The 25,464-nt window shown below is 39.7% G+C and overlaps 1 protein-coding gene across 1 annotated transcript in view; it reads right to left on the reverse strand.

Moving 5' to 3' along the window:
- Positions 1 to 251: 251 nt before the first annotated feature.
- Positions 252 to 25,464, reverse strand: part of plcb3 (phospholipase C, beta 3 (phosphatidylinositol-specific)) — a 53,675-nt gene continuing 28,462 nt past the window's right edge. The window contains exons 3-34 of the mRNA XM_042511910.1: positions 20,235 to 20,303; positions 18,322 to 18,459; positions 17,360 to 17,439; positions 17,226 to 17,279; positions 16,838 to 16,910; positions 15,547 to 15,647; positions 15,192 to 15,358; positions 13,507 to 13,653; positions 13,248 to 13,405; positions 11,800 to 11,882; positions 11,075 to 11,159; positions 10,042 to 10,189; positions 9,465 to 9,566; positions 9,300 to 9,373; positions 9,119 to 9,215; positions 8,757 to 8,841; positions 8,057 to 8,181; positions 7,664 to 7,818; positions 7,414 to 7,578; positions 7,201 to 7,300; positions 6,886 to 6,990; positions 5,511 to 5,605; positions 5,285 to 5,426; positions 4,785 to 4,826; positions 3,868 to 3,977; positions 3,556 to 3,665; positions 3,230 to 3,389; positions 2,936 to 3,012; positions 1,877 to 1,966; positions 1,711 to 1,768; positions 1,205 to 1,291; positions 252 to 794 (exon numbers count right to left, since the gene is read on the reverse strand). Of these exons, the coding sequence (XP_042367844.1) occupies positions 480 to 794; positions 1,205 to 1,291; positions 1,711 to 1,768; positions 1,877 to 1,966; positions 2,936 to 3,012; positions 3,230 to 3,389; positions 3,556 to 3,665; positions 3,868 to 3,977; positions 4,785 to 4,826; positions 5,285 to 5,426; positions 5,511 to 5,605; positions 6,886 to 6,990; positions 7,201 to 7,300; positions 7,414 to 7,578; positions 7,664 to 7,818; positions 8,057 to 8,181; positions 8,757 to 8,841; positions 9,119 to 9,215; positions 9,300 to 9,373; positions 9,465 to 9,566; positions 10,042 to 10,189; positions 11,075 to 11,159; positions 11,800 to 11,882; positions 13,248 to 13,405; positions 13,507 to 13,653; positions 15,192 to 15,358; positions 15,547 to 15,647; positions 16,838 to 16,910; positions 17,226 to 17,279; positions 17,360 to 17,439; positions 18,322 to 18,459; positions 20,235 to 20,303 (3,597 nt within the window). The 3' untranslated portion in view covers positions 252 to 479. The remainder of the gene's footprint in view (positions 795 to 1,204; positions 1,292 to 1,710; positions 1,769 to 1,876; positions 1,967 to 2,935; positions 3,013 to 3,229; positions 3,390 to 3,555; positions 3,666 to 3,867; positions 3,978 to 4,784; positions 4,827 to 5,284; positions 5,427 to 5,510; positions 5,606 to 6,885; positions 6,991 to 7,200; positions 7,301 to 7,413; positions 7,579 to 7,663; positions 7,819 to 8,056; positions 8,182 to 8,756; positions 8,842 to 9,118; positions 9,216 to 9,299; positions 9,374 to 9,464; positions 9,567 to 10,041; positions 10,190 to 11,074; positions 11,160 to 11,799; positions 11,883 to 13,247; positions 13,406 to 13,506; positions 13,654 to 15,191; positions 15,359 to 15,546; positions 15,648 to 16,837; positions 16,911 to 17,225; positions 17,280 to 17,359; positions 17,440 to 18,321; positions 18,460 to 20,234; positions 20,304 to 25,464) is intronic.

Genomic DNA, 25,464 nt, shown 5'->3' on the forward strand with positions numbered 1-25,464 from the left:
ACAGTAGGTAATATACTGACTATGAATAAGTACCTCAAACACCCTTCAAAACATCCAAACTATCCCTTTAAAGCTGTCACGAACTGAATGCTTTAGCAAAATTAGTGTGAACATAAAGCTCATGGTGTCATGAGACCATAGCAACACTTACTGACCAGACAAACATGTAAATTATGCTAAGAAAAAAGGTATCAAACGATAAAACAGTAAAAACAGGATAAAGAAACAAGAAAATGTAAAAAAAAAAAAAGTTTGGTTATGATTCTTATGAAATCTTCAAACAAAAGTCATGATGTGCATCTGACAAAAATAGCGAAATAAAAAATAATATAGCTCTGTAGACAAGAACAAAAAAAGTCTGTTGTAATAATAAAAAAAGGAATAAAATTAGTAAATAATTAATATCATTAATATCCCACATTATAATCATTATAGACCCCAGCTGAATGTATGTATTTTCTTTTTTACAAATAGTAATTCTAACTGAACGACATTTCTGCCTCCGATAGGACGGGAGTAGTGGACGAGGAAGTGGAATCGGCCAATGAGGGCGTGATATTGTCCATGCTGTTCCAGGTGATACGATTGGGTGTCGAGGGGTACGACGGCGTGGAGCAGTTGGAGGGCGGGCCCGAGCCGGAGCTCGGGCTGGGGCTGCTGTTATTGGACAAGGGGGAGAACAGGGCGTCTTTTCTGAGACCTTTGTTCTGGAGCTCCAGCTGAAGATGCTGGCAGATTTCTTCTGGTAATCTCTGATGCTCCTGCTGCAGTTCCCTCTCCAAGTGAGACTGGAGCTGCACAGGAAACACCAGGAAAATATTAGAAAATATTCAAGCGCTTTAACCCTTTGAAACCTGAGCAAGGGGGCTTGATGTCTTTTTAAATAAACATGGGAAGAAAGCAATGGGCAACTATAGAAGAAATTACCCCAAAAATTGCAAGAACGTACTCAAAAGTAGAGGAAAATTATCTGAAAATTAATATTAAAAAGGGGAAAAAAGAAAAAAATATACAAGGAAATGACCTTGAAAAAGGGCTTATAAATATAATAATTTTGGAAAATAAATTTAAATATTGAATTATGATATAGAGTTCAAAGATTCAAAATACTTGTGAAAGGCACCTGAATGTAGCACAAAAGTGATGTTGCGCTACGTCGCAAAGGGTTTATGTGTGTGCGTGAGTCGATGTGTTCTTCGCTCACCTGTGGAAGTTCATCATCTATGTGTTGCAGCACCTCACGCTGCCTCAGCGTTAGCTTTTCCTGCCTCCTGGTCTGAGCCTCCTCCAGCTGGAGGGTGAGGAACATTTTCGGAAGGAAAGGGTAAATAGGAGAAAGGTTTAAAGGGGTATCGTGTAGAAAAAAAGAGGAATGGAAGGGAAGAAGAAATGGAAATAGATGAGAGACGCAGGATGAAAAGGAGTATGTAAGAGGGGATTTTAGGAGAAACCGGTCAAAAAGGAAAGCGTTGGGAGAAGAGAAGGATGGATTAGGAGGCCAAACGATAGGCAAACAACAGAGGAAGGGAAAAGAAGATAATGTGTGGGAAGAGTGGAGTAAAGTTGATGATGACAATGGCAGAAAAATGCACTACAAAGTTGATAAATCCTCAACGACTGTTGGTGTTGGTGATAAGAGAGTGTGTGTGTGTGTGTGTGTGTGTGTGTGTGTGTGTGCGCGCGTGTGTGTGTGTTAGAGTGGATATTTACCCCGCGGATTAAGGAGACAGAATCTTGAATATGTTTCCTGTTGATCTCATTCAGGTCCCTACAAAGATGCACAGGAGGAAAAAAAATTTAAAAAAAAAAAAAAGCATGAAAGAAGGAATTAAAATAAAGTCTGACTGCCCAAAGATCTGATGAACAAGTTCGTTACAGTTCAGCCTTGTCTTTGTCACGGCTCTTGGCTTCACTGATGCTGTTTTGTCGCTTCCTGTCCAGGATCTTTTGAAGCTCTTTCTTTTCCCTGTAACACAGTTACATCACACAAAACACTGCATATTTCATAGCAAACTTTTTAAAAATGTTAGTGAAGAAAACATCTCGTAAATGCAACATCCAGGAATTAACATCACATGGTGTAACAACGGAAACTTTAAATATAAAATTTAAAAACCAATATAACACTAGCACAAACTAAGACTTAAAAGTCAAGAGTGTAAGATTTAGGGGGATTTAGTGCCATCTATTGGGGAGGACTGCAGATTGCAACCAGCTGAAACGTCTCCCAGTCAGATGTCCTTCACTAAATATTCTTCAGGAGGTTTTTACTGGGAGCCGAATCATCCACAGAAGTCTCTTCCTCTCCAAAACAAACGAATCCCATGATATAACTTGTAAAAACAAGAAATAAAGCAGTTTTATGCTAAAAATCAGTGTAGTTGCTAACATGTGTTCGCGTATTTTATCCAGTAACTTAAGATCCAGACATCCAGGAGGTTTTTACAGAGCTGAATTATCACAGCGATTAAAAGCACAGTGACACAGTTCATTAAAGCAATAAAAACTCTGAATTAAGCAGTTTCACATTAAAGGAAATGTGTTTTTCCGACACCGGTCATTGTGAAAGTATTATTCGTTAAAGTGGCTGATATGAAAACATAATCGCAAATGGCCCTATCTAGAGCCAGTGCTTGGCTTGTCTGTTCTGGGCTCCTGTAGAAACATGGTCGTACATAATGGCGATGTTCCCACGTAGATATTAACAGCTCATTCCAAGGTGACTAAAACACTAAGATTCTTATTTTCAGGTGATTATACATTTTAAAAAAACATACTTATTGGATTCCATGTCTGCCAATATAACCACCTGAATCCGACACACTGTTCCTTAAATTATTCCACAGTAGCAACTAAACGCAGAAAGTCACTCTGGCAGTAACTTCTGTCCCAGCTTCTTTTATATGGCAGTGCAAGGTGAAAGGGCCGCACTTACTTCTCACACGTCTCCTTGAGCTTTTTCAGCTGAGCTGCTTGGCATTCATGGGCCGTCTCCTTTAACTTACGGAAGGCCTAAAAACACACCGCAGCAGATGATGACCTGTCAGCGAATCACGGTGCAGATGTACAAAAATGCCACAAAGTTCCTTAGAGGTCATCTAATGATGAACTCTGTGTGTGTGTGTGTGTATTTAAGAATTCGTGGGAGGATATGGTGTGTGTCACCTTGAGTATGCATAAGTGTGCAGGGGGCTCACTGATCTGTTCATATGCAGGTGTGTGCTGTTACCTCCTGCAGGTGTGTTTTTTGCTTCTCTCTCTCCAGCTCGTGAAGCTGCTGTCGAAGCTTCAGCAGTTCCTGCATCTGCCATTCCCTCAGCTGAACCGTCTGCTTCTCCAGCTCCTGATCCAACGCCTTCAGCTCACGCTGCACCGGCTCATAGGGCTCACTGAACACACACACACACACACAAACATTTAATCAACCAGTTTAATTCATCTATCTGTCTTTAAGTCATCAGTCCATCCAGGTTTTCCATCGAATGGTTCCATTTTTTATTTACTAGTAATTTTAAAGATTTTCTTCACTGTTTCCATAAATCCATCCATACTTACTTTTTCTTGATGCTACGACTAAGTCGTTTCTCCATCTGACTGCGTTTCCTCTGGGTGTCAGACTGAAGCTGGCTACTCCGACTCTTCTGCTCCTTACTCAGATTCCACACCTTCAAACACACAAACAAGCACAAAGCAATTTATTTTTCAGCACACGGGCAAAACAAATTGATTATTCTGCATCTGTGCCAACATAGTCAACATTTCACATCCAGTTTCTTTGCAAAGCTAAATCACTTCAGCATGTGGAGTAAAAAAAACAAATACATATGGATTGAAATATGAGTGTTTCCATTCTGTCGGTGAATGTACCTTCTTGAGGTGTTTCTTACGCATCTCTTTGAGTTCTTTGCTCTGTTTCTTTAGCAGCTTCAAATAGCTCTTCTGCTGCTTCAGCTCCTCTATAGAATGGACCTGGACGTCTGAGGGACAGACAGAAAGAGAGAGACAGTATTATGGTCAATCATTAACGTAATTTATAACTTTACATGTAGCTGGCAACGAGCCACTTCTTGTTTGTCCAACTTTGTCCAACTTGCAGTTCAATGCCTTCACTGTCCAGTCATTTTCAAGTCACAGTGTACATCTGTCGGTCCAGATTCATTTGAGGCCTTGAAAGCTGACAATTCTTCAAAAATGGATGATGCTGCAAAGAAGCTATTAGAAGTCTAAAATGTGGATGCTTCACACACATCTTTCCCCCCCAGCAGCACAGAAGATCTACACAATCAGCACAGTTTCAAGCTGGACACCTAAGATTAGTGTCACCAATTGAATTTCTGACCGAATGTCTCTCCTTCTGTTCCTGAGGTATGACGTTCAGTAATGGTTTGGAAAAGTGTTTTTGCAGAACATTATGATGTCACTGTGACCTCTGGGATATAAAATGTCACCACTTTATCATTTTGACTTCTTGAATTATGGCCAAAAACATGTTTTGTGAGGTCACAGTGACCTTTTCCTTTGACCACCAAAATGTAATCAGTTCATCCTTGAGTCCAAGTGGAAGTTTGTGCCAAATTTAGGGAAATTTTATCGAGGCCTTCTTGAGATATTGCCTTAATGAGAATGAGACAGATGAAAGGTCGCAGTGATCTTGACCTGTGACCCCAAATTCGAATAAACACCTGAAAACATAATGGGTCGGGCTTAGGCTATCAACAGCACAGAGGCACACAAATGATTTCACTTATTTGAGTATGGAAATGAATGTGCTGGAATGACCTTACCTGCCAGAACTGTGGCAATGAGGTCTTCCTTCTGATTTTGTACTACACACACAAACACACACACACACACACACACACACACAGAAACACAGGAGAAGCACACAAACAGTATGTGTGAAATGGATGATGGAAAAATGAACTGGACACACATGGCAGAGAAGTCACTGTGCCTAATGCAATGAACAAAACAGTGTGCAAGGCTTTGGTGTAAGTTTATCGTATCAGTTCATTTTATGCTAATAACATTTTACCTCTGGGTTTTCTAAAAAGTCACATTTTCAAAAAGCTGATACAATGTAGAAACTTTCTGGCTGCTAAATTTGCTCCACAACCAAAACTGATGACCCACTGCTCTGATGCAGGTGCAGCAGAAATCTAATGCACATGTTACCATAACAGCCTTTAGAGATAAATGAGAGGTGTATGTATTTGCATGTGTTAAATGTAGACATTGAGACAATATTTGTGGCTGTGTATGTATCATTTGTGGATGTCTCTACCCGGTGCAGGTACTTTGAGGATGTCAGGGGCTTCATCCAATGAGCAGGGGGGGAGGGGATGGAAGGGGGAGGGAAGACGACCTCCTGGAATGACTTCACACTCTCCCTTTGTCTCTCCCTCTTTGGGCTGGTTGGGGACATGCTGGGAAAAAGCAACAGGAGGATGAGTTTGAGTGACTGAGAGTCTGGGTTTAGATTACCTTTCCAATGCACAGATGTGTCTTACCTCACTGTTGTCCTCTATGAGAACAGCCAGCTGTGTCTCTCTCTTGTGCAACTGACTGATGTGCTTAATGGGGTTGGTCAGAGCCTCGGCGTACTCTGAGGATACACACATGCAAACACACAAAAACAAAAACAATAAGTTCCTGAATGTCACAGATATTCACAAGTACATATATTCTGGATCAAGTTGTTTAAAGTGGATAATGTAAAGTCCAAGTCAACTCGCAAATCCTCAATTTAATTTTCCAACTAAAGGTGCTTCACTAACTTTAAAATCACGGAGGGAAATTGATTTGCAGCATAGGGCTACTTTAAGTCTCTGAAGATTTCTGTCTCTGTCAAAGTGTATTTACATAGCTGAGACCAAGTTTTGTTTTTTTTATTTTTTTTTTTATTAATACTGTTCCGTGATTTACTGGGTCAAAATTTAAATTAATTCGCTAGTCTCAAGTCATTGTAGCTGTTTCTTTATTTTAAGCTAAGCGAACCATCTGCTGACTGTAGCTTCTTTTGTACCGTACAAACACGAGAGAGGTATAAATCTTCTCATGTAACTCTAGGCAAGAAAACAAATAAGCACATTTTTCAAAATGCCTTTAAAGTCACTGTAATGCTATTAAAATGGACTGACAACCACTAGCATGGCGTTATTTTTCCACTAGGTGGTGCTATGGCACTATAGTTGGCTTGTATTTTGGCTGGGTTTTGTTTTAATGTTTTTTATGTTTTGTCAACCAACCCAGAATCATTTTTCCCCTGGATATAATTCATCCTAACGCTGCCAGATTGGGTGGAAAATCACCCAATCTGGCAAAGTTTCTTGTAAAATTCCCTGCCCCAGATCGAGCTATTTTTAATGATCAATCATGAGTCACAGGGAAAATCCAAACATATTACACACAAAAGTATACCCCTCTGCACACAAAGACTGTGTGCAGCACGTTTTCATTAGTCATCACACATTTCTGTCATAAATTATAATTATATGTGCCATTCATATCCTTTATTTAACAGGGTAAAAGTTTTATTTTTTCACATAAAAATGTATGAGAGAGTAACAAAGAAAAACAAACGACTCTTCATGAAAGCCTATATTTCACAATTGTGGCCTTAATGTACCACAAGCCACTGCTGAAACTAGTAAGCAAGCAGAGAAGTTGACATTGTAAGCTAAAAGTCATAGAAAATTGTTCAAATAGTCAGCTAAAGGTAATGGATAAGGATTTGACATTGGCAACTCAAGTAGAGGTGTTTAACAAATTATCAAACTATTACTTTAAGGCTGTAAGTTTAAAGTTAATCAAGTAAAAAGAGTCAAGTTGGTTGTGTGGTGCAAAGCTGCAGTAAAAATGCTGTTGTTACCGTGCTGTTCTTACCCTGGTGTTCATTAGGGATGTAGTCCTGAGCCTCAGTGTAAACCAGCAGAGAGGGCAGCAGGAGGGGCTGGTTCAGCTCATTCTTCAGGTTGATGTAGTGGTAGCCTTGAAGGGAGACAGAAGGGAGGAAATAAATAAATAAATAAATGGATACTGTCCATTGGTGCTGGACAGTTAAAGGTACAGCAGCATGTAAATGAATGAACACCTCCACTTGTGTGCTAACACACAAAACATCGTTTTGGTTACAAGCAGTCTTTTCTAAATGCTTGACATTAGGAGTGTATTCATGGGTGTTAATATGTGTGTACTGACCAGGTCTAATGGCCGACACAGGAAGGATCCGGTGTCCAATAAACTTGCCGTTCTCTTCAAACACTGCTATCCTCAGAGAGGCCAGTGTAGGGAGAACCACCTGAAGGGAAACAGAGGTGTGGGGGAAATTTACAAGGAATTTAAGAGTTTACAGGACAGACAATGAACAGTGAGAGAACACTTTGAAAGATATCAGAATTCTGGTATGTGCACCTTATTAAACACAAACATCTCATCATCCCACACAGGGTCCAGCGAGTTCCCGTTATTGGATGTTTTGGTTCTGTACTTCCTCTTTGTATCAGCAGGGAGTCCAAATATGTCCACTTCCACGTACACGCCGACCTTTTTATCTGTCAGGAACTGGCCTGAGATCACCTGGTGGATGTGAAAATATACATGTTTATTTTATCAGCTCTAAAAAGAATTTCAATGTGGATTTGTGAAGATATTTTATCCTTGCCCTGATTTTGACAGTATTGGCGACGATCCCATCCACTATGTTTTCCGTGAAAGGGTCAAAGTGTTTGTCTGTCCTTCTCATAAACTCAGGTTTCAGCAGGTAGCCGCTGTGGCCGTTGTACTCAAACACACCCATGTTCAGCTGCATAGGGAGGTCTGGTGCAGAGGAATAGAGAGATGAAGGAGGATGAAAAGAAAAAAGGATTTAGGGTGGATAAATACTGAGATGCATTAACTTCACCACCCTGTGTTATGAATTATTTATAAGGCTAAGGAGACTTGTAACAGAAAGCAAAACTTAAGACTTTATTTATGTTTCTGTTGGTTCTGTGGATGCTTTATACTTTTTAGGCCTAGATTAAACACCAAAGGCAGGCAAAATGAGAGGACTCACCGAGGGTCTGAAAGTTTAGCGCCACCATCTGGCAGCCAACATTCCAGAAGAGCTGAGGCATGTAGTTGGAGCTGTCCACCCTGGTTCCTTTAGGGTAGATTCGGCTCAGCTGATTCTTATTGTACCTGGAGGAGTGCTGTTAAGACCCAAACACTGTATATGTGACATGTGTGTGCACTGACCCTTTTTTAGATGTTGTAAATTGCAGCATATAAAAGGCACATATTATTTTTTACATGTTGGAGGAGACACTACAGGTGAAAACAGATTTGTCATGCACTGGTCAATTTAAAGATTTTGGGCTATTTTGCTTACTTTTCATGTCTTATTTCAGACTAGTGGAAAAGAAAACAAAATACACATTTAGGTGTTTATTTTTGGTTCAGATTTCTGTTCTGGAAATTTATGCAAGAAGTGTTTAGTCAATTAGATAAAGCCTCACTTGGATATTTAAACATATATTTTCAGAGAACATATAATACAAAAATAACTGTCTTCATGCATCTATAAGTTAAAAGTTTTACCCTATACACCTGCAGTGTCTCCCCTAAAGGTCAAAAGTCAATGCCTTTTAGTTCAGCTTTGAAGACTTTTCCTTGCTGTCAACGAGTTCCAACAAAAAACAGGTATTTGGACACACCAAAAATTTTGCACAAAAACAATCTCAAATTTTCGAGCAATGACAAGCTTCCAGGGATACTCGACAAACTCGATGGGGGAGCTCTTCAGAGTGTCCATGCCTTTTGTTTCCACAAATGAGGACATTTCAAAGAACTTTCTTCTCTCTGGTGGGCAAAAAGACAGTGACAAAAATAACTCAAAAAGACCGACACAGGTACAGGAATTGATTAGGATAATCTATGTGCATCAGGTCTGCATGACAAGACTGATCATTAACCACAAATGAGTCCAAACAGCCGGCCTGTCTGCCTAATGAGCTAGATGGGAGCAGTGCTTAAAACTAACGAGGCTTGTCCACCCCCCTCACACACACTCTTTCACTTCATATCTTCTCTGCACACAAAGTCAGGACGTCTCTTTGTCACTCAAACACACACTTACTGTTTGCAACCTCGAAGCTCTTGAATTTGACAGGTTCGATGTAGTTGACGAGAGTCGACATCTCCTCTGTGGCGTTCACCTCACTGCTGGCTGTACCCTGAGGGAGGCAGATAGCACTAATCCATCAATCAGCCCATCAGTCAGTCAAACACTGTCAGTTCTGCTCCTGTGTGGCTCTTACCTCGTCGGAGTTCGGCTTTTTTAGCTCTGTTGTCGGTTCGTCCTCCTCATCCTCCTCACTTTCCCCCTCACCTCCTGCACCATGTAATACATATGTTACAAAACCCACTGTGCAGCACAATGGCCGATTTTATAATCCACACATCCATTTTCTTCTACAACCTACCGATGGATTTGCGAGGCTCAGAGTCTTTGACCATCCTCTCAGCCAGCTTCTCCTCCCCGTTAGATAAGAGCTGGCTTCCCTCACCGTCTGTCAGAGGGCAGTCTACACACGTAACAGCAAACTCAATGTGTTAACATTTATGTGCAATAGATGGCATATACTCACTTAATTTAAAACATGTGTGGTGGCATTGTAGCTTTCAGCCATGTGCCAGCATGGCAAAAGACTATACAGGTTTCATTCATTCACACACTGCAGAAGCTGCATCATTGGTTGCATCATTATCACCAATGCAATCCGAAGCCCCTTTTACACTGCCTATTCAAGGCGGAAAATATTGCACCATTATGTCACCTTGCCGTTTTTTGTAAAAGGTATGATCACAGAAAGGGGGGACAGAGATGGTCCAGATCACACACTGGAGCGGCATAATGCTGTGTCATTTAGTTCTGGGTAAAAATGCAAAGGCAGCATAGAAAAAGGGACTTAGTAGCAGCCCAATAGCATGATTTCTGTGTAAGAGGACTTCAACCTGTAGATTCAGATACATGCCACTGCAAGACATTCAAGTGCTCACCATTATTGGGTGAAGGCTGCTCCTCCAGCTCTCTGCGTCGTATGCTGCCACTACTCGAGGGTCGGTGGTGGTGGTGCTTCTTCTTATTTTTGATTAAAATCTTTCCCATCATCTCTTGTGGTGAGGGGAGGGGCTGACCAGGGTCAAGCTAAGGAAGATTAAAAAAAAAGAACAGAATAAAGTCATAGAATAAAGTAGTTAATCAAGACTCAATCAATTAAACATGATTTGCAGCAATTAATCTCTGACTAGATAAAAAAACAGAGGGTGTGAAAAGGAAATTTTAGGGATAAAAGGCAGATATGTTGTGGTCCAGATAACCTGCACTGGATATAAACACAATGAAGAAACGGCTGCAGGTTTACATATATTTTGTGAATATATTCTCAGAATTTAGTCTTCATTTCTGAGTTCCTAATCAGCAAAACATGCCTTTCATTCATATGCACTTTTACTGAAAACCCTTTAAAACTTTATAATATACAATAAATTTTTCTAGAAAATACTAGAATAAAACATTTATATCTCAATCAGAGTGTTAGGAGCACAGATGTGCTTTCACGTCATCTTAATTTTTGTATTTATGTAAACCTGTGTGTGCTTTTTTCACAAGTATAGAGAGAGGTGCAAAAATCTCTGTATGACCAAATCTGGTATTATAAACAGAGGTTTGGCTCATGCACAGTTTTAAGTTGTATGTATGCACCAGAAAAGAAAGACTACAGGCTGTAAATCTGTATCACGGATATGGAATATGGAATCACAAGCTATTTGATCCTATTTGATGGTTTGAAAGCTGAGTAACTCCATGACGGGGGAGTCAAAGGATGTCATTGTGTTGTTAATTGACCTTGAGAAACAGCAGTGAGACTCAAAATAGATCACTCAAAATTCATTCATATCAGAGTAAAACAGACATTAAAATAGTATTATGAATTACAGGTCATGTGTTTTTAAAAAGTACTGCACAATGAAAATGAAACACAACACACTGGCAAAGCTTATGTTAGAACTGACTGCAGATCAGTCTTACCGGATATTTCTCCAGAGGATCAATTAGCAGGGCGTCTCCAAAGATGGTCCTGCAGTACTCTGCCATTTTTGCCTGCTGCTTGGCCCTGACAGAACAACAGACACAAGTGAGTTTCTACTTAACTTTAACCTGTCATGGGGACTTGGCCCTTACATTAAAGGTCCCATGTCATGTTCATTTTCTGGTTCTTACTTGTATTTTGGGTTTCAATTAAAACATGTTTACATGCTTTCATGTTCAAAAATTACTTATTTTTCTAACACTGTCTGCCTGAATATACGTGTCCTCAGCCTCTGTCTGAAACGCCCTGTTTTAGCATCTGTCTCTTAAAGCCCCCCCTCCCGAAAAGCTCAGTTCGCTTTGATAAGTCAGTGTTTACGGGTCTTCTGCATCTGCATTCTTGATGTCTCTGCTCAAACATTGTAGCTGCAAAATGAGTGCAATAGCACTGTAGCAACACTTGCTAGTATAGTCGTGACATCACAACTTAACAGTAGTCCTCACAGCTCGTTTGAAGGCACTGTGTCTGAATACGGACTGAGTGTATTTCTCTGTGGATATGGTGTTTTGATACTTTCCCATCCTTTATATAGCATAGCACCTGCTTTATAATAAAAAGAAAGTAATAAAAATCATATTCCACCAAATTATCACCAAAATACATAGAGTCTGAGACAGAGCAGATGATCTGAATCAATGTTCTGACAAAAAGTGACACAACTTACGAATCTACGTGGTTTTCAAAGGACAGGATGAGGGGGTATTGTGAGGTTTTGAAAGCACTCTCTGCTATCGCCTCGATCACCTCCTACAGTCAGTGAAAGAATGAGAACATTAAGAACATTAACTCTAAGTACATGATAAAAGATAGAGGTCAAAAATGTAATAAATGCCAAAAATACTGAGCGGATTTTTGCTTTTGGCAAAAGGGTATGGCACTGCCGCCACCTTCTATAATAATGCTTGTAAAGACTGTTTGTTCAGTCTGTGGTTGCTGCCTCCATATTGAGCATTTCTGAACCCACTGCACAAAGAATTTGCTGACCAAACTGCACAAATGCACCAAGGTGAAGATCTCTACACACCAAGGTCCCTTAATTATTTTTTGATTTTTAACAGCTGGGGGAGAAAAAAATGCATGCCAGCTTGTCAGGGCTGTATAACATGCACATAAATGTCAACCAAGTAAATTTACAAAGTGGACCTCTTGACTTTAATGCCTCCATAATCATAAAAATATGGTACTTACTGTAGGCAGATGTTAAAACTAAAACAACTCGAGTTGGCATTTCACTGAACTACTTTTATATGATGCCAGGCATATGTAAGAGTTAAAACAGACATTTATTTAAGGGAAAAACTCTGCTGTACAGTAAATGTTATATTGGAGCAATAACTTGTACAAACTTTGAAATCTGAGCAAAATTGCTTGATTTCTTTCAAAAACACCGGAAGACAACAATAAGCAAGTAAAGAAGAAATGACTCAAATATTAGCAAGAAAATAGTAAAAACTACAAGAAAATTACCTGAAATTTTGTTACAGAACAAACAAAACAAAAAGAAAAAAAAAGTTAAACAAAAAAAACACGACAAACACAACTGAGAAAAGTTGCTTAAAATATTGTAAAAATTCTGTAACATAATTCACAATATTCAATTAAGATGATTATAAATACGCTTTTTTCTTTTCCCTAGCTTTTAGAAAAATAATCGCGTAAGTTTACAAATTTCTTGCAATTTGTGGAACATTCCTTACCAAGTTTCTTCTGCCTTTTTTCATGTTTTTGAAAGAAAACGCACAAACTTGCTTGAAATGCATGCATTTTGTTTATATCATTCCTGGTCCATGTCGATACTTTTTCTTTCGGTGACTTTCATTCAATATAAACTACAAGGAGACTGCATCAAATTGTGCTCCCCTTACAAGCGTCTGTCAGGTTAAGGATGACAACTTGTAGAAATTGACTGGTTACATAGTAACTAGTGGAACCTAACAACTGTCCCTGTGGTTACGTTGTCATTAATGCTAATGCAGTTAGCTAAAGTTGGTTATTTCGGTTGACTACCTGCAACTTAACTTTTCCTGTGTGGCCCTCAATCATATGCAGGTTCCTGAAAAAATTTCTCAGCTGTCAAAACTTCATTCCAAATAAATAATGCCTTAATGCTACCTTAAAAGGGATCTCAGTGGTCATGGTGAACCCGTGGGTGATGTAGGGCTCCTCGTCTTGCGGCCGGCCCTTCCAGCAGTCCAGCTCTACACAGCGACAGCCGGTCAGCAGCACCTGTCTGTACATCTCCACTGACGACAGGCCTGTCAGCTGACCCACTGTGGGCAAACACACAAGGGAGGGAAAGATTATCTATAAAGCTAGATACTTAAATTAAGCATAAAATGTATTTGTGTCTTGTCTGATCTGAGGTGTGTACCTGTGAGGTACGTGTTGTGTGATGAGTTGATAAAGTAGTGAGACAGCGGTTGGTTCATATCGTCGATGATGTCCAGCCTCTCTGGAGGTACAATACTGTTTTCCTCTCCACCCAGGTACCGACTGAAAGCCTGCAAACTGATCTGGTCTGCAAAGAGAGAGAGAAGGGAGAGATGTGTTTACTGACTACAAAAAAGGTCAGACTTGTTTTTGACAGTCCAGCCAGCATCCATCTGCTCAAGGCAATCCGAATAATTGATTCGATTAGAAGGGCAAGGGCCGGCAGATACGATAGGAAATTCATGCTCTAGCAGTAAATTGACCAGAAAGCAAAAGCTTCTGTTTTCAGACATCAACAAACTGGCTTATTTGTGAACACTGTGGGCTCAATGGTGGATCATCTTACAGATTTTGGCTTAACAGTGTCCTAGTAGAGCAGCTTACAGCAGCCAAGGCTCTGATCACTCCCCTAGTTTTACAGTTTATCCACAGCAAACATGTGGCTGACATTTAATCAAAATTGCAAATATTTCCTGCAATGTGGTTGTTTAAGAGGGGGGGGATTGATGAGGGCTTGGTCAGTGCCAGAGCAAAGATTTTAGAAAAGGACAACCTGATGCAATAAAACACCAAATCAATCATGCCTATGAGACTATAATTATCTGAGTACTGCTGCAGTGGATAAACTTTGATCTGGGACAAAAAAGATGCATGTACACTGAACTCTTGTTATTTAGAGAACTATTATTCTATGTGACCAAAAGAGCTGATTTATATTTGCTGTAATGGTTCACAGCATTACTTCATAAAAATGTCTGAGAAATGAAGATCATATGCTTTTAAGGACTGGATCAAATCTTTTCAAGCGGGGTTATATGAGGTACTTATCCATCGTCAGTGTTTTACATACAATAGATGCCGGTCGTGATGCCCCCAGTTTAGAGGAGCAGGCTGGAGTCTAACAGGGTAGCTAAGCAATCAACTGTTAAGCAACAAAATGTATATTAGCCCACTAAAAAAGCCCCATTTAAAAAGATCTACATCAGTTTACATGTTCGCTATATTTAGGATATATTCACTACTTTATCAAACATCAACATCTGACTAGGAACTGAAGCTGTTACAGTGCTCTCCTCAAAAACACAAACAGTAATCTTTGAACATACAGTATGAGTTGCTGGTCTTCTGCTGCTTTAATCAGTAAGGTGTGTTTTTGTTATTATGTGACTTTTGCATTTGAAGTTTTTAGTTTGAATTCACCAAATAACAATAACACAAACACACAAACTGATGGAGGCAGCAGTAGATCAGCAGCTCCTGTGTTCAGTGAACTAAAATTAATACTTTTGTTAAGGGAGTCCGGTGGAAAAGTTGTGAAAATATTCTCAATATAGCATACACTAAAACTGTTTTAGCTTATTTTAAGCAGTAATAAGTAATAAGTGTTGCTGCTACAGTGCATTGATGAGCCTCTGTGGCAGTTCTCCTGTCTGCTTCTTCAAACTGAGTGTGTGCCGACTGCCATCTACTGTATGTAATAAAATGACTATGGAGAAATACCTCACACAACCTCAAATCAAAAAATTCAAAATATCCCTTTAAGCTGCTCTGGATATGGATATGTAAATGTCCTGAATGTGAATGAAAATAAAAAAAAAAAACCACACACACTCAAGAGTTACTGACCTCTCTCCAGCTGGCTGGCATTGGTCTCATATTTCTCCATGATCTGTCGGACCTGCTCTCTTTTCAGTGGGGGGTACAGCACCTCGTTTAGTCTTGAGTCTCGCTGCCTGCGGTTAATGAAGTCCATAAACTGGTCCAGAGAGATGAATGGCTTCCTCTTGGAGCCACTGAAGCAAAGAAAAAAGTGCACTGAAAACAATGTGTGTACGGTCACTTAAGTGCAGGTTGTGAGCGTTACCAGGAATCCTGAAAATGTTATACAAAGCATCCTTATGAGAGGATTTAGGGCTGAGTCTTAAGTTTTATTCTGACATTAAAATGGGACATGTTACAGTGCTATTAATGTGTCACGTACCTTTCCTCAAAGATGCTTTGTATCTCAGGCCGGAGACAGAGAGAGTCGAGAAACTTCTGGAAGGCCTCCCATGTGAAATCATCAGGCTTGATTCCCTCTGACTGGAAGAGAACAGACAGGATTGATACGAAGAGGAAAAGAAAGAGGGGAAATATGATCCAACTGAGTATAAAATGCAAAATTTAACCATGTAAATGTTGAACTACACGTGCCACTGTCTTGGTAAAATATAGGAATGCAGGATATGCAATAAAAACACATTTTGATTACTTGACAGATATTGTGATTGCAATATGAGTTGAGACTTCATAATTTCAGTAATGGTCAATGCGTCTGGAATATGATTTGTCGCCGGGGCCTCAGTATAGCACCACAATGCCTCGTTTATAATGGTATTCTGTGATGCATTTCACCTTTGTCAAAAAAATGCAGCTCCTGCATTTTAGATATTTAGATTTCCATAATATTTCAATCATTTGAGTATTGTTAAATCCGGAGGCTGCAGATCAGATAAATATGCGTTCAAAAGCACCAAATAACATTACAGACCCCATGTTTTCCCATTTGGTGTGTTCTTCTATTTCAACAGCAGGTGGCATCAGAGTACAACACTACAAAGAGAAATGCTGACTGTGCAGTTTGCACAATCTGCTCCCTTCTTCAAAAAAAGAACCGTCTTGTGACTCCAAACTGATTTTTAGGACAGATTCCACTGATTAATAACACACAAGAAACCTTGTTTTAGGGTACAATACCAAAAGCCAAAAGTACACTTCACTGCAGATACAACAAGCACAGCATCTGACAATACAATGTTGGCCTTGAACAAATAAATAAAGCCAGCATTTATCTTAACAATTACTCTCTCTAGGAAATCCTGTTTATTAGGAAAGCCTGTGCCACTTAGAAGCTAGTAACTTGATATTTAGTTTTTATGCAACCTGAATAACAACACTCGAATTTTCTTAAATTTTAAGGGTTTAAATGCTACAAAAAGGCATCTGAACACAGCATAAGAATACTGATGTTGATCCAGGTTTAATGTGCACATAAACTAGAACTTACAAACTTTTTAGTCTTCTTGACTGTTAACCAAAATGTGAAATCTTAGGCCCAAACTTAGTCCATCGACCTTTTCTGCATTTCTTGCATTGCACAGGCATGCAAAGAATGTTACGCAGCACCCCAGGGTGATACTGAGTTGCAATCACTTAAATCTGATGTATGAACCAAAACAATGCACGCGCACATCTTGAGTAGCCCTGTGGCAGTGAGGGTTTTAAATGATTACCCTGTTATTGACCAAGCCACACTGCTCCAGAGCCGTCTCCACTCTCTTCTTATCTGAAAACATCTTGAGAATACTGAAAGACAGACAGAGAGTTTGGGGAGATATCAGTCACTGTTCAAAGAGGGTTTTATCATGACTGACTGAGTCAAACTATTAACTGATCAAAGTATATTGTTCTTAACACCAAAACCTAATGCTGTCAGCAGAGTCGGAAAGGATTAAAGTGATATGAGTGAAAGGGCTGACCCAAAGAGATAAACCCGAGGTGACGTAATGAGGAGAGAAAATGGAAGAGAGTCAGATGAGAGGAAAGGAAAGAAGAAGTGGCCACTGGTGTTTTAAGTTTGTACAGAGGTTAAAAAGTGTTTGCCATGTGTGTGTTTCTCACTTCTTCACAGGAATCTTCCCATCCTGATTCACCTGCAGCTTTAACTTAGTGTACCTGAAACAGACACAGAGAGGCTTTGAAAACAATGATCTACAGCTCCCGAATGTCAAGATAAAACACGCACAGCTTCTTACGCTTTGAGGAGGAAGGTGTGCCGCGATGCATTCTGGGAAAGTATGTTTGTGGCCAACGTGAACAGCTCATCCGTCCAAATCTGGAAAACCACACACAAGATGATAAAACAAGAGCTGTTTGACTGTTCGTCTGATGTCAAAACTAAGTGAAGCAGTTTCTATATACAAAACACACAAGAAAAAAATCCCTCTTTACAACTCCTAAACACACACATGCCTCTATGTCAACATCGTAAAGTGAGTGACCAGCATATGGCCTGAGGAAAGAAAAAGGCAAGTAAAGTGGGATTAGGAGGACAAATGGAAAGATGACAGTAAGGACGGAAGAAAGGAAGGGTGTAAGAGATAATAAAGCCCGGGTAAAGCAAAAATAAATGTGTTATTAATGATTCAGCCAAATATGAATGAGCTAAGAGACTTTGTTGAATGAAGCAAACTCTATCTATCTTTGACAGTGAATCTGCCAGCATGGATGTAAACATTTAAGTGCTGTGGAAGGCGGCAGGGGCTAAACTTATTTTAGTCCCTTAAGAAAATCAATATCAGTGTGAGTCTACACTATATTTGAAATATTTTCTTCATTTAAACATTAGCCAATCCTGGCAGTTGTAGTGAAGTAACTTCTGTGTTTTGCAAAGTAAAATTACTGTTTTTGTCAATGAGGTCTGGTGGCTTTGAGATAACGAGTTCGGTTTCCCATTGGAAAGGAAGAAGCAGTAAAAATATATCAACGACAATGTACACTTAATTTGTTATTACTTTTTTATTTTAGGTGGGCCTTCTTTAGGTTATCTACGTGGAAGTTACTGTAAACAAACATCGGAATTTGGACTATATAGTTCACAAGCTTTTCACATGTTTTTAGTAAGTATTTTCTAGCATGTATCATACTTTCCACAGACTTTGAAGGCAGTTCTAATGTGAGAAGGTTTCGGGATTCTGGTGGAGGTTTCCATTCTTACCTTGGCTGTATCTTCCTGCATAGCCTGGAAGTTGAGGAAGGAGATGTTGACCAGGTCGTTGCCATGGACAACGGTTACCAGCTTCCCCTCAACACTGTCACCCTTACCGAAGCCCAACACCTCTCGCAGCTTTGGGTCCTGAAAAACAAACAGATGTTTATACTTTCATACTGTTTAGGACATTGAATGTGAACACACAAAGTATATTGACTTGTGCATATGAACTCTCCATCCTTCCCGCTCCTTGTCCGTCTCTCTGCCTCCTGAGAACAGTAAATTTGATGCATGTGGTAGCACTCTGATCTAATTAACCAAACGACTCTTTCCTCCTTTAAAGACCACTCTTTCTCTGCCACCAACTCTCTAACACTCAGTGTCTCTCCATCAATTATGCATTCTCTCCATCACTCCCTCTCTATCGCATCTCTCTTTCATTTCAATTAAACAAATTAACTCAGATGACTGTTTATCAAGGAAAATACTGCCAAGGCAGTGCACCAAATGTACTTTGTCATCAAACAGCGAACAAGGGTTTAGAGAATCAGTGCACTCAAATTATGAAAAAGAAAAATCAAAAGCAACAATGTCCGCGTGACTTTAGACAGTGAACAGACCTCGGTATTTTCGTTGGAACTCCTTTCTACTGGAGAAACAGTCATCATAAAACTGTTGACAGTGTGTTCAGTGGATATTCCAGAGCAACAGTAACATTGTTTTTGGATATAAATAAAACAACCTTTTTAAACCTGCATTCACAATTTTTTGGGGCCTAAATAGAACATCAATATATATCATCATCATATGAAGCTTCTAAGGTGAAATTGTGAAGAAACAGTGATTATTACAGTCTCTTAACAGTTATTTAAACATGGAGAACATATGAAGCTACATTAGGATTCAGTTGGAGTTGTGTTTCTGCCCACCGGACGAATCTCACTATGAGCTACAACACCAGTGTGAACAGCTACCTTATCGCAGTCATGTTGCTCAGGCGCTCGTTAACGTATTTTTGTCATCACAGGCTTGTGTGCGTCTGCTACTTGCCACAAAGCACCTTGAGTGAATGTAATTTAAAGTTTGTATATAAATACCTAATTGCCTTTTTTCTCTGTTTTTGAAAGAAATCAAACCAATTTGTTCACATTTAAAAGGTTCAAATGCTTGTGAAAGGCATCTGAAAGCAGCACAAGAAAACTGATGTCAATCAGTTTCATTTAAGCTACTCTGATATAATTTTTTTTTGCCATTCCTTTTCTGAACACCACATTTTGACATCACTTAGCAGTCTTAAAAGGCACACTTCATTACCACATCACAGCCATAAAAAATTCACTTTTTACACAACACCCTATACATATTCCTGAACATGCACTTTTCATTATATTACAGCGAAAGATTTATTGCAGTTATTGCAAAATAGGTATTGACTCTTACATACTGATTAAAAGCAGAACGAAATTTAATTGTTTATTAGCTTGATTGTAGATAAGAAGTAAAGTAATTAAGTAAAATGCTGCTATAGATTATCCAGTAACTCAGTGCAGCAAACAGTGTCTTATTAATTTTACTGATTTGACCCACATGACTGCACCATGCCAACATGCCCTTATGTTCCAACTGTTAACCACTATTACGCAGCGTTATATTACCGCCTATATCGTCAAGATCTACGCTCTTACTCAATGACTTCCTCGCCAACAGTCACTGGTTATATCACTTCCTGTCTGACGGCCCATCTGTCAGCAGGCTCATTAGCGCCCTGCCACCTTTGCGCCGTCAGCTGAGAGAGGAAACGCACACATCTTTTGGTGACAGTCACACTTGAGCATCTCGTCTCTGGTCAGAGGGCAAAGTTATCAACAGCAGGAGGTGACAGCTTCTTTCTCTCACACACACTCTCACACATGACTAACCTTTGGTAGTTTGGCGTATTTTCCTGTTCTGGTGTCCCTGATGGTACTGATGTCCAGAATCTCCACCTCCTGAAAGACAGACAGATAGATGTCAGTAAGTCATTAAGTAGATGAGTGTGTGCAGGACTGACATTCAACAATAATATCAGTAATTTCTAACTACATTAATATGTTAGTGTGTTATATAATTTAATATCACTGTGGGAAATAAGATAACAATGAGATTAGCTTATGGGGAAGAGGGGTTTATCTCCTTTTTAAAAATGTAAGCCAGACACATTTTTGCAATGCTTGCAGTGTCTTTCTTTAAAAGGCAAAGGTGATCAGTTGGTCTGTCCACCACTTTGGTCCAGACTGAAACATCTCACTAACTACAAGATGTTTCGCCACAAAATTTTGTAGACATTCGCAGTTTATAAAAAAGTACTCTGCTGACTGGTGATCTTTTTGTGAGGCTTTAAGTGAAGTCTCTTGACAAATACAGACTGGATTGACATTTGGCACAGACTTTGATGTCTCCTTCAGGAAGAAGTGAAAACACTTTGGCAGTCCCTTAACTTTCCTTCATTAGCTGAAAATTTGACTAAATACCCACAAATCTAAAGAGATTCCCATCAGCTTCAACTGTACTTTGTACTAAGAGCTGATTAGCAAATGTAAGCACACTAACACATCAGTGGTAAATATGGAAAAAATGTTAGCCATTAACTCAAAAGTTCCACTCAAACAATAAAAAACTACTTAATGCAATTAACTGTTATGAGCGAACAGTAAACAAAATGAAATGATGCCAAGTTTCCACCATGTTCAGATAATAAAAAACAATTAAAAAAATGAGGGATCCTACATATTTAAAGGGTAGTTAACATAAAAAAACAACAAAAAAAACAACAACAAAACAGCATAAACTGCATTTTTTATTCCACTTTTGTTTTTATATTTATTTAAATGTTTTTTTTTGACTAGAAACATCTGGTAGACCACAGGCCCCACTTTGGGCAGCATTGCTGTGTCGTCTCTCAGTCTTGTCTGAATCCACAGATTGAGTTGCATTAATGAAACTTCTACAAAAAAGTGAACAAGATAAGGACTGTAACTGATAATAGGGGCGAGTATGTCTGCGCACTGTGATAGCACATCAGTCTAGTTTTTAATACATTATTTTCTGTTGTGTGCAATTTATGTAGCCAGCAGGAATACTGATGGAACAAAAGTGTGTTTTTGGTGTGTTTATGCTCTGTCTAGTCTCTCTCCTCCTTCCATTAAATCCACTGTTATCAGACTCCCCTGCTCCTCTAGACATAAAACATGACCGCTGATATATGAACTCAGTGTGTGTTTGTGTGAGACAGTGGAAAACACAGGGACAGAATTTCTGGAGAACCATGAGGGTACAATCACTCATACCATATATCTCAGACGGATCTTTGGAGGAGATTTGCATGACTGATGCTGCAACACAAATATGTATACATGTATGTATTCATGCACACATGCGCAAATATATACAAATAGGCAAAGAGAAGACAGGAAAATAGTTGCACTAAATAAAAGTATGAAGGGTTCCTCTGCACCGTGAACCCGAAGAATAGTGTGGTTTGGAAGTGAGTAAGAGATGAAAATGGGAGGGATGGGCAAAAGACGGAGAGTTTGGTCATAAACCAAGCCATAAACACAGAGGAGGACACGTTGTAAATATTTGTTTAGCCCTGCACTCATTCCCAAAACTTTCTTAGTACATCTGTGTCACTCATCTGACATCGTTCTCTCCATCACTGTGTGGCACTTTGAGGACACAATTTACATCTTAACATGTTTTATTAACAAAAAAGACATAAAATGTTTAAACCTTTTCTGCCTGTTATTCTCTGTCTGATTATATGAGTGTTTGTCAAAAGTCTCCTTCTCCTTGTTTTCTCCATGTTCTCCTTATATTCCCTCTCCAAAAATAACAGTGAAGACAAACTCATAAACTCACTATCCTTAGAGTGAGTATTGAAACTCATGTCTTCCTCATTTCTTCCTTCACTGTGGCTGTGATGTCATCGCCCTGCTGGCTGTCCGCTCCCCGGGGATTGGCCGGCGAGTAATAAAGGTCACAAGTATTGCGCCAATTGGATTAAACTCTGTCTCAAACTTTGTCCTCTGATTGGCCTGTGGAGAATAACTTACTTCCTGGGGGAATAAACCACTTCTGGGTCTGTAGGACACACACTCACTGACATACGTGCAAACACACACACATCTCCTCTCCCACAGGCCATGGTTTCATTCTGCCATTGCCATGGTGACTCCTTGGAGACCGCAGTAATGAGACTACAACTTTGTCTGTCGCCTGTGTGTGTAGTATGTGCGTCTTTAACAGTTCACATTTTCTCACTGGTTAGTAATGTAAAACACACACAGCAATATACACACAGGCATATCCTCGACATGCAGGTCCCGACTTGTGAAACATCCTGACCTGTTGAGCAAGACTGGGTGTATGTGTAGGTGTGTGCATGTGTGTGTGGAAAAGGCTTGTAAGTCAGCACGCATTAGACGCATGCAACACTGAAGCATGAGCAATTGTTCACAAGCAAATCTTCACTTAAGTACAAGTTACCAGCATGTGATCAGAAAAGCACACGAATGCTAAGTGAAATGTGTGTGTTTTGGCACACATAGCTGCGTATCCGAGCGCACAATGTGGTGTCCGCGTGAAGGTCGGTCATCTCAGAGAGCACATTCCTAACATATTCGGCCCTTCTGCTCAGTTAGCGTGTGTGTATCTGTGTGTTTCTGTGTGTAATATTTAGCTAGTCGTGGCAGCTGTAACGCTCCATTCATCTCTCTGTGCTCAGCTCAAACGCAGCTCACTCCATTTATCACTTCAGACTGGGCTGCAGGCTCATTATTGCTCCAAATGACTGTGGGTGAGAGTTTTCCAGGAGTCATGTTGTGATAAAGTGCTATCATTTACTTTAATTTACCGTTTCTGGTGGACCGAGGAGCTTTCTCTCAGCATGCCTCGTGTACTTCTGCCTCACTTAGCGACTTCCTACAGTTTCCAGAGTGCACTTCCTTAACACTTCGAGAGAATGTTGGCAACCTGTTGGACTCAGCTGCTCATTACATGGGCAGAGAGTGTTTCTAGTTGAGAAAAACTGTGCTGCAACATTTATTCAAAACGATGCATGTGTGCTGCTGCAATGCATTCTGGTCTATTGCGTCAAGAAAAAGCTCATCTTTACCTCCTTGGTTCTGAGGAAGCACTCCCAAGAAAATTATTATTGATGTTTCACGTTAGAGTCGATCTGATCAGCTCTGACCAGATCAACAGATCAATTATCCTCAATTCAAACTTCACAAACTGCTGCTGAGGAAAAATATAACTCCACATGTGCTGAATTTAGAGAGGGGACACAGAATGATTTTAAAAACTGACACACGCGACAAGATAATCCACCCCCAGCTAACACCACACACAGATTCTAATTTTGTGGGACTGTGTGAACAAAAAGCCACTTATTGATGCTAAAAAAGTCAGCAAAGTATAGTGTAACGGTTGATACATTTCTCTCATTTCATAGTATTAATTGTCATATCACCAAATTGCAGTCTTAGAGACAAAAAAATGAGCCATCATCATAGATTTGGCCAAATAACCAATGCCAGAAAACAATAAAATTGGCCCAGAAATACAAGGATGAGACTTGATTTAATAGCTTAGCTATTTAAGGGGTCGCCCGATACCAATTATTAGACAGTCAATAAGTGATAATTGGAACCAATATGCATTTACAATAAAAATGAATATCTTTTTGTCAGTATTTAGAGCTTGGATTATAACAAACTCCAGCACAAAACTTTGTTTAAATGCCTTTAGCAAATGTTTTGTCAAAACTGAAATGTTCAAGATTATATACGTTCCATATTTTATATATATATACAGTATATAAATATATATATGGATGGCGTCCATAAAACCTATTAATTGGACAGATTTGAGAGTAGTCTAGTGATCCTTGCACAAAAGCAAATAAGTGTATTACTAAAACATCCAACTATTGCTTTAAATATGTTGTAAAATAATAATTTCTAACACAGTATCCTTAAGGCAATCTTCTGTTGCGTGCATAAATGGTTATGATCCAACAAATGCGATTAGGTAAGTCTATATTTAGACACTAAACACAAGTACAGTAAATGTTAATGTGCTTTGATTAGGCTCTTGTTCACTTACTCTTTTCCTTCCTTCATTTCTTTGATTAACTCTTTCCTTCCCCTCCTCCCCCCTGCCCTGCCACTCTCCCCCATACATTTTCTTCAGATTAGCAAAATACGAAAGGCCAACTAAACAATCAAGGGAGCGCCACTCCTTTCCTGTGACGCGCCTGCATGTGTGTTTGAAAGATCACCACGACTAAATATGTCTCGAATGACCAATCACGGCTCCTATCAAATGGCACATGATGACGGCATATGGGAAACTGATCCTCCTGAACACACACATACACAAACACACACGCCAACATGCACAGTGCCAGGCCAGCATGCATCTCCACCCTCTCCTGCTTGGCCGTGACCCAACCGGCTGATCGGTGCAGAGGAGAGGAGAGGAGAGGAGAGGAGAGGAGAGGAGAGGAAAGGAGAGGAGAGGCAGCCCTGACAAAACAAGACTTTAAAGGACAAAGAAACATCGCAGAAGTAGAACAAAGAGACCTTCAAACTGTTTTATGGCCGCGATGGGAGAGTTGGCAAGGTGTTTAGAGAACGAGAAGGAGGGGGGACACTTAATACCCCTGTGAAACATGGGACAGCTCTATAACTCTGTCTCTCTGTCGCCTGGTAATAAACGTCGGTGGACATCAATGAGATAAAGCTCCCTCCTTTATCTGTTTATCTCTCTCTAACATTCTTTGTCTTTCCTCCTCGCTTAGTTGTTTCATATTTCTGCGGCCTGGAGAGGGTGAAAATGAAGAGAGAACAAACATTTAAGCCACTTAGCTGGCAGAGTGATCCGGTAGTAATTTGTAATCAGTGAAATATGGGTCTGCATAAAGAAGAAGAAGATGGAAAGGGAACATGAAAGAAAGATGAAGTCCAAATGAACAAGGATGGAAAAACAGCATCATTTATTAGAGGAAAACTAAAAACAAAGTCAAGAAAATGAACACACGCATAAACAGCACGGTCATACCAAATGTCTCAAAGTGCAAATAAATAAAGGCAGAACTTGGCCAAAAAC

This window comes from Plectropomus leopardus, chromosome 23 (assembly GCF_008729295.1).
Source record: "Plectropomus leopardus isolate mb chromosome 23, YSFRI_Pleo_2.0, whole genome shotgun sequence".
NCBI classification, from domain to species: Eukaryota; Metazoa; Chordata; class Actinopteri; order Perciformes; family Serranidae; genus Plectropomus; species Plectropomus leopardus.